This window comes from Drosophila simulans, chromosome 3R (genome assembly GCF_016746395.2).
Source record: "Drosophila simulans strain w501 chromosome 3R, Prin_Dsim_3.1, whole genome shotgun sequence".
NCBI lineage: Eukaryota > Metazoa > Arthropoda > Insecta > Diptera > Drosophilidae > Drosophila > Drosophila simulans.
The window spans coordinates 27,157,657-27,172,490 of record NC_052523.2 but is presented as its reverse complement, the minus strand read 5'-3'; the positions used below and the strand labels follow the sequence as shown (position 1 = coordinate 27,172,490).

The following is a 14,834-nucleotide window of genomic DNA, read 5'->3' as shown; positions in this document are numbered from 1 at the left end:
CACAACATTTGTTCTCGGATCTTAATGAGGAATGACATTCACATTTGCTGGTTGGATGCATTTGGCTCTGCTTCCGATTTGCCACGTGAGCGAATTTCGTGCTCCCTCAAAATGAATAATGATTCCCAAGGCTGCCTGCCAATCATCAAATTGAGTTAATTAAATTATTCCCTAATCATGAGTGTGCAATAACTGAGAACGCAAAGCAATTTCCATTTAAATTATACGGCAAATTCTGAAAATCATTGAAGAGAAGCAAGTCGATTAGAAGACTAGTGAATACAGCTCACAAATAAATTTCAAAGTAAAATTTTGTATAATAAATTAGTAACACTTTTCTGTATTCTTGTCATTTATATATTTTCAAAACGAAGTGTTTTAAGAATTCGAAACAACTTTCAGTGCATAACAACTCAATCAAAACAAATTTAGGTACAAATAATTCAATCTAATTAACTGATTATTAATTTTGGCACGTACTTTTCAAAATCCCGCTTTTGCCCCGAGAAGTTTGCGATACTTTCGTGTAACTTTTGTGGCGCAACAATTTCATCAGATCTTCTGCCCAATCGGCGAAAATAATTTACATAATTAGTGAGAAAGCGTCCGGCGCCTGGCACCAAATGAAAAGAAGCGAAAAAATCGGAAAATAAATACTGCCCATAAATATGGTGAATAAATAAACAAGGGTTTCGCTAAACGTGTTAATTTGCAACTTTCGAAATTAATGCATACACATCTAAATGAATTTCTGTTTGCCCTCGGCCATTTTATTTTCCGGCCATTTTGGCATGGCCATTGCTTTTTCTTCTTTTCTAATAGCCATCTGTTTTTTTTTATTTTTTATTTTGCCTTCCTGCTTGCGCTTCAATTAACAACAACTTGTTACAGCCGCAAATTGAACTTAAGCTTCCAAATTTAAATAAATAAAATAAATGCCGTGCTAAATAAAAAATTCAAAAGAGTCGGCAAATAAAAAATGTGCGTCGCCCATTCGAAGCTGAGTGTGATTTTCATTTTGTCACAAATTGTTTTGCATGGCAAAAACGAAGTGAAAAACCCGTTTGGTAGGCGGGTGTTAATTTCACTGGAATTTTTTTGGTTTTACAACGGTTACAGGTGCCATACAGCCAGGTGTAGACTCTAAGGCCCAAATATGATCTGCAGAGTGTGGGAAACTGTCAGAAGCCACGCCCAACTGAGTGAATTTGTACCAACCTCGGGCCATTTGGAATTGGCCAGTGCTTCAAGGTGGGATACCTGGGATACCGGGCTTGATTTCAATTGACCAACTGAAAATTGATACAAATGGGATTACCTTTTACAAGTCCATTCCTTCACCTTTAGACTCAAAGGTTGGTAGCTTCATTCGCTTAGACTTTAAACATTTATACGGCAAAAGATTTTGCATAAAGTTACAAAACATTTAAGTGTGTAAATCGTTGTCTATTTATTTCGTACTTTAAATAAGGCGTTTATATATTTTCTTAGCACTGCTCATACATTTTCGTATACTATCTTGCCAATTCTAAACAATATGTTCTTACAAATATAATTTATTACTACTAGTTTATATTGCTTCCAATTAGCTATGATCTCGGTATTCTTGCCACCCCCGGCAATTTCCATTTAGATTGTATAGCCATGGCTCTTTCTTCGATTCTTACTGGAATTGCATATTGATGGGGAAAGGAATAATGCAGCCATAAACGAAAATCGCAGCGATTAGCTTAAATTGCAGGGAATCTCCAAAAAGACCCTCGAGCCAGAAACACACACACATGCACAGTCACCCGCTCACACGGACATTGCACAGACAATAAACCAATAAACGAAAGCCATCTAAGTGACCCATAAAGAGGGGCGGAAACGGAAGTGGAGGGGGCAGGTGCACGGAGAGAAATTGGTGGTTGTCTTAGGTGCAATGCATAATTGCTTTACGAGCAATTTTTGTTTATTTTAAATTAATTTATAACAACGTGGGGTATAAATATTTTAAATAATATTCGGAAGAGTAGAACAAATTTAGATAAAAAGAATTATGTTATCCCAAATCGGCTAAAACTAATATGTAACATTGAGGAATGACAATTAATAGATGATTGTTGATAACTCTGCCATTGGATTTCTCCGACTGAATCCCCACATAAGTTTAGGAATACCGATGCCTTCTTTCTCTCTGTGCCTCACAACAAATGTGCAAATGAAGTAGCTTAGGGATTGACATAAGTGTAAGTGCCCCACAGATGATGCTGCGATGGATTCTGGTGCTGGTGCTGCTGCTCCTGCTGCTGCGACTGCAGCTCCTGTTGCGGTGCGGGGTCACCCAGTGTGGGGGTCAGGGAGGCCGTCCCGTTGGCATACGGCTGCTGGGGCCCGAAGTTGGGGACCTGGCTGGCGGAGGAGGCGGCCGGGGAGTAGCCCAAGTGCTCGTAGTACTCCGCCACCGGCTGCTGCGAGCTGGCACTGGAGCAGGCCGAGGATAGCGAGGCGGAGGAGTTCAAAGGCGGCGAGTGGTGCAGTGGGTGGTGCAGCGGGTGCGTGTGGTGCGGATGGTGGTGCTGCGTCATGGGCAGCATTTGATCCATGAAATACTGGTCAATTTCCTTGGGATCGATGTCGGCGGCTGCAGGCTTGTAATTTAAGGCTTCACTGGCCTGTGACGCCTGCTGCTGCTGCTCCTCGGCGGCGAAGTGGCCTCCGTTTGCGGGGTAGGAGTAGGCAGGGTAGCTCACCCGACTGCCCGTGTAGCCACCATACCCATTGATGTTCTCCAGGAAGTCCATCTCCTGACCTGCTCCTCCTCCTTCTGCTGCACTCTGAACTCCCGCCGATTGCCCCTGATAATTGACCTCACCTAGGGCCACATATTCCCTGCCTGCCTCGAGGAGAACTCCATAATCATGGCCTGCATTTCCCACTGGCTCACTTAGTTGCCTTAGCAAAAGACTGGAGTTATTTGCTGCAGACGCTTTTGCATTAGATGGGACTGCGTTGTAGGGTGTGGCTGGGGGCGTCAGCGAGGACAGTGAACTGGCCGTGGAGCACGGAGAGTCCAGGCCAGTTTCGATGAGGCCCTGCTCCATCAAACTGGCCGCACAGGCACTGTTCAGGGATTTCATGAAGGCCTCATTACTGAAGACATCCGAGGAGCTCGAGCCCACATTGGAATGGGGGGAGATGGTCGAGGCGCAGCTGCCCAGATCTGCAGCTGCATTTCCCTTACCAGCTCGCCTCTGGCCGTTGGAATTGCTGCTCCTTGGCTTCCCGGAGCTACCCGTTGTGGCGGACAACGTCATCTCTGGACCCAGGGATCCCCCATCCCCGCTTTGCTGGCTCGGCATCACCCGCGCCTTCTTGCGCCGCGGCTGGTACTTGTAGTCCGGATGCTCCTGCTTGTGGGTCATTCGAAGCTTCTCGGCGAATTCCATGAAGGGCTTCTTATCACTGTCCTTTAGATTTCTGCAAGTGTAAGTGGGGATACTCAGTAAAGCAGATTCTATTTGGAAAAGTACATATAGTTATAAATAAACATCCGCCAGGCTTACAAAACACTTGCACTGGATTCCACTATTCTTAAAAGCTATCTGCCGCAGATCGCCTCTTTCATGATTAATGCAGGCCTGTCTGTCAGGCCAAAAGGCGATCTGCGACACAGCGGCGTCGTTTTCATATATTGTTTGTAATAAAATATTGTCCGGTTCGAAATTAAAATTTCACAGTTCAGCGCTTGGGGCGACTCGCGATAAGCAGTGGAGTCTTCGGCTGATAAGAAGTCGCAGCATCCGCCCCAACTAATTGGGAATGGAGCTGGGCCCATTTGTTGGCCCATAAATAAATCCTGTTTAATTAACTGTCACTGCGATTCGCAGTATTCTTGAGCATAATAATAAAAGCGACATTTCCTTGCAAGAACGTATGCTTTATGGAAATATAAGGTAAGAAGAGTACTATATACAAAGAAAACCCTGTTTTTCCAATGCAATCGAGTGTAATATTTCAGCTTGCAGCTCATGACTGTCCTTGGCAAGTGTCCACCAGGTGAACCTAATATATTTATCTTGGCCTCCTAGATGTTTATCTGACTTTATTTGCTGGGCTGCAGTTGGATGGATGTCCTCTGAGTAACTGACTCCTCCTTTTTGACAGTACAAACCGCCTTCAGATGCAATTCCCTGTCCCGACGGAAAGCCCTTAACCAAACTTGGGCGACTTCCCACCCCCTGCGGATGGCTTCTTTGTCTGGCCGAGAAGTGGGGCTTATAAAAGACACTTCTCAAGTGGCCCATGCCCCAGCGTTTACGCAGCCAGATACGTGTCTCTGTTTCGCATCTGCTCCGTATTCCTCCGTTCCGAGTGATGTATATATAGTATAGTGGGGCATAGAATGGAATAGCCAGTACTTACTTCCACAGCTTGCCCAGCGATTTGCTCAGCTCCGAGTTCTGCAGATGCGGATACTGTTTGGACATGACCCTGCGGGCTGCCTGGGCCCAAACCATGAAGGCGTTCATGGGGCGCTTGATGTGCTCCTTTTTGCGGTCCGTGGGCGCTCTGGAAATGAAGTGGAGAGAAGTCAGTCAGAAATGCAGTGACTTGTTGGCCGGGTAAACAAGTTTCATTAATTGCTAAAAGACGTCGCAGACCGAAAAACGGCACAACAACGCATAATGTCAAACTGAAATTTGCAATTAAAACTTTTATTTGCCGTGGTAAATAGAATGGCTCCCAGGAAAGTTCAAGAGTGCAGTCAAAAATGTATTTCCGAGCTCAAATGGCAGCGGGCAGTGCAAAAGTGAAGTGCAAACAAAAGCAATCAGCAAAATCGTGCAAAATTCGATTAAGGCGGGCTTTTGGCGGGCCAAAATCTATTTCAGCTGTGCCAAAAAGCATTGGGAATCCTTTAAGTGGTTGCCTCAACTCTTGACTTTGCATAAAGTGTACAACGGTCTATCCCCAGCCAAGTCCATCCACTTGTCTCTCGCCCAACTTCCCAATAATTCCATTGACAGTGCGATACAAGCTCGTCCAAATAAAGCCAACGGGGCGTATGATGGCTTCTATTCTACGAACACTGTGGTATGCCCATGTACCAAATAGCATAGCACAATGAAATAATAAAATACTGCATACTTTTCTAAGAAACTTAAGCCTGCTGCTGTCTAATTCCATTCTATTCCTATAAATATTTGTATTCCCTTTGAGAGAGAGAAGTGAAGCCTTGTTTGGTAACATGAATTCTTCAACACAAAAATGTAAAAGCCTTTTTCTACATATTTTCAGCAGTGATATATAAGGACACCCCTAACCAACTCTAACTCTGACACACACATCCGAGCACCCAGATTGTTCTTATCTATTCATTCAGTTTTATTTAGCATGTCGAGCTCCGAGGAAGACAGAGATTCAATCAAAGAGATAGGCGTTCCAGGGGCGGAACACTATGGCAGAGTGGCCCAGATTTCCCATTGGCTGCCCACCTTTTGGGAGCCTCGTATATTGAATTATTTATCCTAAGTAAACATGATCAGGGCAAGGATTTGTTAGGTAAATCCTTCAATTGAGTTGGGTGTGCGTGTGCCAGTGGCCCTGTGGGCGAGTTTATTCGATATGCCTGGCTGCATCCTGTGCCTGGCCGGAAAATGGTAGATTCTCCATCTGTTTTCAATCAGTGCAAATCAATAAGCAGGTGTCTTCAGCAGACCCATGGATTGATTAGCTTAATAGCCCCTATATATTACCATTCTGCCTTTTAAATTTCAGTTGAAAGCCGCCTTGCTCCTGGACTTAATTAGAAGTTCGACCGAGCTTATTAAGCGATTTAAAACGCAACCGGAGGCCAAATGGACATCGTCTTGGGGTTTGTTATCTGCCTTTTGGTATCGTCGGCGTCACGACCCCGCCCCGCTCAGCATCCCAACGCCCTCCCCCGATTCAAAAGTATCTGCGCGTACATATACAGATATATATGTATATGCAGCTCTCACGCTTGACAGCACGCTAATCAGAATCAAGTGATGTTCGTTTTGCTGCACTCGGTTCTGGGGCTTGGGAGGTGGTGCACCATTCCCAGGCATACACTGAACAAAATTATTATCTACAATATCTATTGTACATTTAATTTTCAGGGCAGAAGTAACTAAACTTTGTTGAATTTCTTCGCGTGCAGCGCCGAACCCCAGAGATACATGCACAGCATATCCGCGGGGCACTTGGCAACTCAAGCACGTCTTCATTATTTGCTGCTGTTGTTGCATTCGGAGATGCGCAAATCTCATTAAGTGATATCTTCAAGTGGCCGTTAGCTCATGAGCAAATATGAGAAATGAGCGGAGACTGCGAGGAATTTTGAATGTGCAGCTTTCCATTTTTCGCATATGCCAAAGATACAAGATACAGGGATGCGCGAAGATGCCAAGATACACTTCGGCTTTTGTTGCGCCTCTTTTATCAGCAACGGGCCATTTGCCGCTTTTGTTATTAAGTTTTACAGCGGGGGCAGGGGCGAATCCCAAATATTTACGGCCTTAACACGAAGCTGTAAACACGGCATGAAAACTCCCATTTCCATTTCCATGCCCATTTTCATTTCCAATTTGTAAGCGCATGTCAAAAAGCGGGGACAAATGCGCCTAATTAGCGGCGGAGACGTCTCAGCGATTTTCACAAGTTCACAAATATGAAATGTATCTAACAGATACAGCGCGTGTAAACAAATTGCAGCCGCCGCAGCTCGTTGTTTTTGTATCTCCAGTATTTTCGTTTTTATTTCTTATTTGCTTAGGCAGTGCCCACATTTTCCCACGCAGCCGCCGCTTTTACGACACTTTTGTCAAACAAATTTAAAATGCATCCAACGGATGCAGTTGCTTGTTTGCACTGCGGTCGGTTGGCCTTTCTTCTCCTTTCATGTTCTGCCCTCTTTTGGCCCCCGAAGTTCGTCCGAAAAGGTGGTCAAACACCTAGGGCACTGATAAGGTGATAAGGCGCTGGAACTGCCCCTTTCTTCTCAATCCGGGGGATCTGCTACCGTGAGACTGGCATCCGAGTTTGCTCAGTGTTTGTGGCTGTTCTGCGCCAGCTGCACTGGGAATTTAGGTGCATTCGGCAATCTTCAAGAGCTCTGTCTTATTTTACGCATTTTCTTGCTTCTGCTTAAAAGTGATTACAATATTTAAATGGACTTTCAATTCAGCTATGTTACGTTGACGAATAAATACTATTCTTAAATTGTAGCCAGCTCAGATGTCCTGCATAGTTTTGCTCAGTGCTTTTGGCCAACTTTGTGCGGCTCTGGTAAGAAGAAAAACATCTCGTTATTGGCTGCTACTTAGGTCAGGGATCAATGGGAATGGCTGGACTTATTGGAAACTTATCGGAGTGGCATCCACACATGGCGACCTCTCGAGAAGCGGCCTTTTTGAGCTTTCCCCTTCGGCTTAAGCCGCCTCTTGGCCACTTCATCTCGATCCCATTCGCTGTTATCATTTCATTTGGCCACGTCCTCATCCATTTCCACTTCCACCACCACTCTCATTTTCATTTCATTTTCCTGCTTTTTTCAATTTCCAAGTCAATTTATTTTTACAGCGCACTGTGCCGCACTCGAGCAAAGTGACAGAGAGTTCGGGGGATTCCCCGGCACCGCTGACCAGCTAGGAGCAACTGGATAGGCGTGAAAGGACCCAGGCAAAGGGGGCGTGGCAGCTGGGTGCGGGAACGCGATGAAGAGCGACAGCTTAAGTGGCGTAGAGGAAAGAGCTCTGCATCATCCTGGTTTTCGTGGGTGGTCCCTTTATTTTTGCTGGCTGTTTTGCGCCTGATTGGTGGGTGGTTGCAGCTACAATCAATGCTGTATATACATATGTCCCTGACATTTGATGATTGTCATTGTGGTGAAGTGGCCGTGAATCAGAAGACACTGCCCAACAAGGATGACAGATTTCGAATGGAATATCATTGGTAATTCAAAATTCAATACATTGACTTTTAGCTTACTGGAGGTCTTGGCATATCAATTATCTAAACTGGTTAATGACTCACCTCCAATCAAAGCAGTCGCTACAGAGTAGTTAAATATTTAAAATTCGTGGGAATATGCATGATTCACCCAAATGCAAAGCAAGTAAACACTAAATATTATTTATGGCTTCGCGCCCAGCGATGTTTGCCTGTTTTCTAGCGTAACGTACGTTTTCGGAATCTCACAAAAATGAAAAGTTTGCTCTGAATTTCCACACCTATTTTGCCGCTGGCGATTTTCCGTCCATCCATCGTCAGTTTCAGCACGGGAAATCCGGTAGACTTCGGCATCCGAGGAATAATCGCGTGGGTGTTCCCGCCATGGAAACAGCGGCCACAGGATTCCCAGTGCCGCCAGAAACACGCACCGAGATGCGGAATGGATACAGGACGGGGATTCCAAACGGAATGGCTGCTGAGCCATTGAACCCTTTTTGAAAGGCATATCGAGCGGATTTGCGCCAAAATGTGCGAGTACGAGTACTTCGGCTAAAAGCTTATGGCCGGATCAAATGCGCCTTCAATTTGATGCGCAAATGTTGTTCAATATTTGGCAAAATACCCCGAGCTTAGGAAAAGAACGTGGAGCTTACTCAGTATTGTGATACCCTCGGATGTTCAAAGCAAAGATATTCTAGATTTTTCAGTACACTAGAAGGCTTTCTTATTAAAATAAAAATTTATAATATAATATAATTTTTAATATTATTTAAGGAACTTGTCTCTTAGCTTTATACAGCAACCTTGGTAAAGTAACAGATACTTCATGAAATGGCATACTCTTGAGCTAATCAAATCGAAGTTCCTTTTCATTTCCGTCCTGAAGGACAGATTTTTGTGGCCTTAATCGGGGCATCCTTTGAGCCTCGCTGGCTTTGGCCCACATCGTTCCAGCGACTTGGCTTACTTGCACTTTAGTTGCTGCCAACTTTTTCGGCCATTGTCGCGCTCACCTGGCCATAAAACTCGCCCATTGATGCGGACTACAGGAGGAGGACAACACCTCGGGGAGATGAGCTCCCGATGTTTTGTAAATTCCTGCTGCAACAAAAAGTATGCAAAACGAGAGTCTAGGCTGGAAACTTTTGGCCAGCAGTTGTGGTTGTGGGGCAGCAACAAAAACAGCGCCATCAGCAGCAACAAAATCAATATTTGCCTTGTAAGCCGCACGTGTATCTGTTCTTCTTGTTGCCGCTGCACAAACTTTTACCGGCCACCGAAAGCTGAGGTTGCTACTCTTGGGGCGGATTTTTGGGGTCTGCAGGGGGCGGTGTTCTACCAACATATGAGGAGGTTTTACCAACATGAGGCGGAGCAACAGCTACAAACAGGTTTGCCGGTCCAGCTCCAAGAACCAGGAAACGGTGGAGCCTACACTACTGCTTTCGAAAGGGTTGAACTATGATTCAAATAATTGAGAATAATGCTGAGGTACGTATGTTTGATATAATATGTTATGTTATGTTTCCTGTTTTTCAAGTCTGAACGTATAATTTTTTCCTTATAGCCCCTCAATTCGCTGGATCTGGATATGCCCCACTGTAGCCCCACTTGGGTTGCATGGGCTGATGTGGTTGGGGCCTCCAGCGGAGCTTTCACCATGGGGAAGTGTTTGGTTAGGCTGCCCGAGATGACTTGTTGGGGCCATGTAAATTGACTCGTCGCAGCGCCGAAAGTGGAACTATCGGATGGCTTAGGGGCTGGGAACTTGGGAGCTCTGGCTCTGGCTCTGGCTCTGCCCACCTGGCCGAGGGGTACTCCATGGGCGAGTGATAACACCTCGGGCCGGACACGCAGATAAGCAATGAAATATTTATAGCGTCGCCAAAGTCCTACCCGAAGTGGCGGCTCCTCCGACGGGCTCGCATTTCCTCCTCCTTAGTAGTAGGGCCCCATATCTAATCGAGCCAAGTAAATAGAGCAGGGCGCATAAGAAGGGGTTCCGCACATGGTGTCTGTATTATTTAATAACAAACCCCAGCCCTCCCATAGCATACACACATATGTGTGTTCATATACATATATGGGTTTATATCGGGCTACGACGATCGTCTGACTATTCAAGTGGCTCCTCGGCACTTTGGTGTTGCTCTTAAGTAACAGTTTTCAAGTGATTCATGCGAAATTAATTTAACCAAATCAAACAGCCATATAATGTTTGCGGTCTCCCCTTCGCCAAAAGTGGATCATAAAAGTTGGCAGAAGGAAGTCACAAAACTTCAGATATGTTCGATACTTGCTATGCCGTGCTATATCGTTTCCAATCACTAGTTACTAGTTACTCTTTACTAGTTAGTTAAGATTGTAACTAACTAGTAAAATAATCAAGAGACACCAAGGTAAATGCCAGCGCTTTGAGTTCTCACCTCATCCTAGCAAAATTCCAAGCGAAAAGCAAAGCAATTGCGAATCAATTTCTGCTGTCAATAAGGGCAAACAGCGAAGCAATTAAACGTATCTCCCACACAGCACTTTTCACCATTTAAAAGATTTAATTTTAAGGTGACAGGGATACGTGGTAATCTGGTGAAGTGAGCGGGACTTGGAGGCAAACGATGTGCATTTAAGCGATTTTAAGTGGAAATAAACAAGGCTCATAAAGCGCAAGGTAAACAATTTGCAGAGAGTTGGGGGATAGTGAGTGCAGGAGGGCACCTAGCGGGTGGAGTGGTGGGCAGGGTGGGTTTTGGGGCCGAGGAGCCCCACCGTGGATAGATAAAGGAAAGGAAATGGCGCTCATATCCTTGTGCAAACACACACGTGCTCTTGACAGCGCTTTCTGCGCATTTCGCAACGAGGAGGCAACTGCGCCCAAGGATGTTTGTCCCTGGACAGCTGAGAATCAGCTCCACTCGGCGGCGGCGGCACTGGGGGAAACAGAATCGCAAATCAATACTGACTCTGGCTTTTCTTCGAGTTCATCCGAGGGAGAAACCCTTCCTGTTTAGGTGCACTTGCTCAAAACATGTTCTAAAAATTCGAGTTAAAATTGATCAGCACCAAACTAAACAACTAATTACCACTCAAAATAAATCAAATGATTACTAGACTGTTTATTCCAGTGTAATCCCAGCCAGTGATAAGCGCCGTTGAGTACAAAGCGACTGAAGGCGGCTGACAAACTCAGATAAGAATGGAGCCCTGCTTAAAGACCGGAGGTGGAAGCCCCGACATTTGCTAATTGCCGGTCAAACAGACAGACAGATAGAGCTACCGAGGATCTGGGATCTGGGATCTGGCATATGGGATCTGGTGAATCTGGAATCCGAGGGATCAGAGAGATCAGCCGCTGCGGCCGCCCGTCTTTCCCACGACCTGCAGCACTACGTGTACTCCAAAATACGGAACCAAGTGTCACCTCCCCGGTCCGCTTGAGCTGAGATCCGCTGGGGCTGGCCCCCCGAGAACCCCATCCCCCACCTTGTTAGCAGTTAGCATCTTAACGCTAAAAACATATTTATTCGCTTTTTATGCCTGAATTGATTTGTCGTCGTCGTCTCGTCTTCATCTCGAGCATTTAGTTCCAGTCCGCAAGGCGCATTTATTGAGGCCTGTATTTCGTATCTTTGTATCTGGTGGCTTGTTATTGCCTCTTCCTATTATTGCTGCCTTTGGCCAATTTGTTGTTGCCGTCGTTTGTTTGTCTAATATGTGTGAATGTGTAAATTCATTTATATTTACATAAATGCCGGCGGATTCCCAATCGTATTCCCTTCTTTCGCCCATGTATTTTCCTTTCCCTTTGCGGTTCGCCAAGTTTGTTTATCCAGTTAAATAAAAGAAAACCCACGTATGTGCATATGAGCCTGGAAATTGTGTTAATCAGCGAACTCATCGGAGGTTGGTGGGTTAGTCATTCTTGGCTTAACTGAGGACTCGTTGTGCTCATCGGAATGCTATATTCTGAATTTAGTTCTCTGCATAACCTTTTTATGATGTTGAAATAGCCTTATTATCAACACCCTTTTAATCGTAAAAGGCATAAACCACAAGTCTGACTTACTTGGCCGATGCCTGGACTAGATTCCAGTCGTAGCCCTCGAGGACCTTCATCACCGCAGTGGTGATGCGCTCGTCCTCCTTTCGACCACCCTGTCCTTGGGCCTTCTTCTGCTCGGCTTTCAGGGCATAGTTGGCCAAAACCAGGGTTTCCACCGGCTTAGCACGATCCTTCGAGCAAGTGGAGCTGGAACTGTCACTCATTTTCGGCGGCACTTGTCTTAAATCTCCTCTTAAACTAAATCATCCGCTGTTCACAATCGAAATATGTCACTGAATCACGATTTGTTCTGGCAGCTGCTTGGAGCCCACGAAGATCTCGGGGAATTTTGAATGGGGCTTTCGAGTTTTACGGATAGCAGAGACGCGACGAGGTCGACGGACTAACTGCGACTGATCTTGGGGATCGCTGGTCTGGTGCCCCAAGACGAGCTCGGCAATCGTCGGATTTCGAGGCGATCGTGGCGATAAGCTGAAGACGGTGGTTGGTTGGATCGTTTGCTGTCACTTGGGGGTGCTGGGGGTTTTGGAGCGGGGCAGGGGCAGGGTGAGGGGGAGGGGGCAGCAGTACTCGGCGGGGGCGAACATAAAAATCGCGGCGGTACGCGTGTAAATATTAACATGTTCATGTGAAATTAGTTGGCCCCAGAGCGGAATCGAAAATGGGGCGGGGGTGACGACTGTCGCCGAGAAACTAGTGGCAATATATAAACGGCAGTGGTTCGACTGTTGAGTACCTAGTATTCGAAATTTATAATTATAAAAAAATAACAGTGATTGTATCTCTTGGATTATATACATAACACTATTATCTATAAAAAATAATAATCCAACGGGGTTTTGTAATAACTCCCACCAAATATAGGAAGAATACAACATACCCTCTATATCCAAAAATCCAGGATATCTAGTGATGGCAAAGAGCTGGGACATAAATCGAAATGGAAACAGAAACAGAAATTAGTAACACTTTACAGCCACATGTGGATTTATGACACCTCAAAGACTTCGGGCCAGAGGGTGGACTCTCGGGGTCGTTAGAAACCTGCCACTTGTTGCAGCTGTATTTGGTGTCCCTTCCGGGAGGGGAGGGGGGCGCATAGGTCCTGAATGGGTAACGATTGGTAATGAGGAGTCGATAAGATCATTAGGGATTTAAGGGTTAACTGCGGTGAATGGAGATAATGCGAGGGAGTGGGGGTGGGAAGTGATGGATGGGTTCCCAGGGTGGACCGAACTTGGGGAAAGTGGGAGGACTATTTACCTGAAACTATTAACATGTACTGATAGAAATTAATATCTTATGAAAGGGTCATAAAACTAGATTCCTACAAACTATGACCTACTTCCTTGGCACTCTGAGTTCGACATACTTTCAGATACAAGAGACGAAGTTCATCCCCGCTCCATCCAGCGAAATGCAAATGCTGTACCCTTTCATCGATCAAACGTTTAGTAAGTCCACATAGAAGTAGAGATCAGGTGATCTGGTACGATCTTTTCATAACCACTTTGCACTAGATTTACTTTATGCTCCACACGATCCGATCCGATCCGATGCGATCCGAAATCGTAAAATGCGAAGAAAACACCCTCGAAGAAGAGAAATGAAATAATCGGTCAACGGAGGGCTATTCATTCCACGATCGTAAAAGATCGAAGAAGTGTAGTTTGGTTACGCTTTTGTTTTCCAGCTGGTTTCAACTGGAAGTTATGGTAGGACCCAAGTGGCTATCTGCAGCGCACGTATCTCAGCCGCCAAATAGTTTTGGGGGTTTTTACATCTTTATAATTTTTACAGCTCAATTAACTTTTTTCAAACGCCGCCGGCCGGGCAGACAAATCGAAGTATCGAAATTAAACAATAAAACAGAGAAAAATGCATAAACGAAATCATAAATACCTAGGCCATTTCGGATGTTTTATGCCAAGTGGGGAGATGAAATCGAACCTGACGTCAAAGCAGCGCCCGTTTTTTACTCTTTTTGGAAGTGTCATAAAAGGCATCAAAATGAAAATTATACGATACTCCATAAAAAGAATGAAATACACAAACGCTCAGAACTTCGAGGGCAGTTCGCTGAACTGCAGCGACTGGAAAATTGATTCGCGTCTAGGAAATTTAATGGCCGACCATCTAACAATTTCCCCAGCCGCGTTCAAGCATTTTTTTCTGGACCGGCAAACTTCAAAGCCCGCAACTTGTTGATAAACAACTCGCTGAAAAAAAGCTAAAAAAATATTATGAATTAATTAAAAATATTTGCGCTGTATAGGAAAAAAATCAGCGCAGGCAAATTAATTTTCCCCCACTTTTTATGTTTCATAATCAAACTGGAGCAGAAAGGTCGAAATGCATCTGAATGCGCCCGTGGGGGGGGGGGGGCGTGGCGGCGGATGCGACGACCGCTTGACAATTTGCGACTTGCCATGAAATCGCATTATTTGATCTAAGCCGCCGACGAGCAAAAAAGGAAATACAAAAATCTTCAAGCCGACTGCTAAACGAAACCAAATGGCGCTTTTTTAACTGCTGCGTTAGAAGCAGAAGCCCAGGGGCGTCGCGGACAAGGGGGCGGGGCAGTGGGAGCCGCGAGGAGCTGGAAGCGCCCAGATATGCGACATGTGTTGCGGAAATATTTTGCGAGCAAGAAAAGCAGCAAGGCGCAGTCAGGAAATATGCAAAAATACAAAAGGGCACTGAGAAAAATGAACGATTACCGTTTTTCAAATATCATTCAAAATTACTACCAAAGCAGCTAAGTCTGTGGTCAGATTCGTATTTTTGTTTTAAATATGAATTGAAAAATAGG

At 45.2% G+C, this 14,834-nt stretch overlaps 1 protein-coding gene across 1 annotated transcript; it reads right to left on the bottom strand.

Annotated features, from left to right (window-relative positions):
• Positions 1 to 1,437: 1,437 nt before the first annotated feature.
• Positions 1,438 to 12,572, bottom strand: LOC6730300 (transcription factor Sox-10). The gene is made up of 3 exons (XM_002105547.4): positions 12,026 to 12,572; positions 4,408 to 4,554; positions 1,438 to 3,462 (listed from the first exon to the last, which is right to left on the bottom strand). The coding sequence occupies exons 1-3, from the start codon at positions 12,223 to 12,225 to the stop codon at positions 2,214 to 2,216; spliced, it is 1,596 nt and encodes a 531-aa protein (XP_002105583.1). The 5' UTR covers positions 12,226 to 12,572; the 3' UTR covers positions 1,438 to 2,213.
• Between the last annotated feature and the right edge of the window lie 2,262 nt (positions 12,573 to 14,834).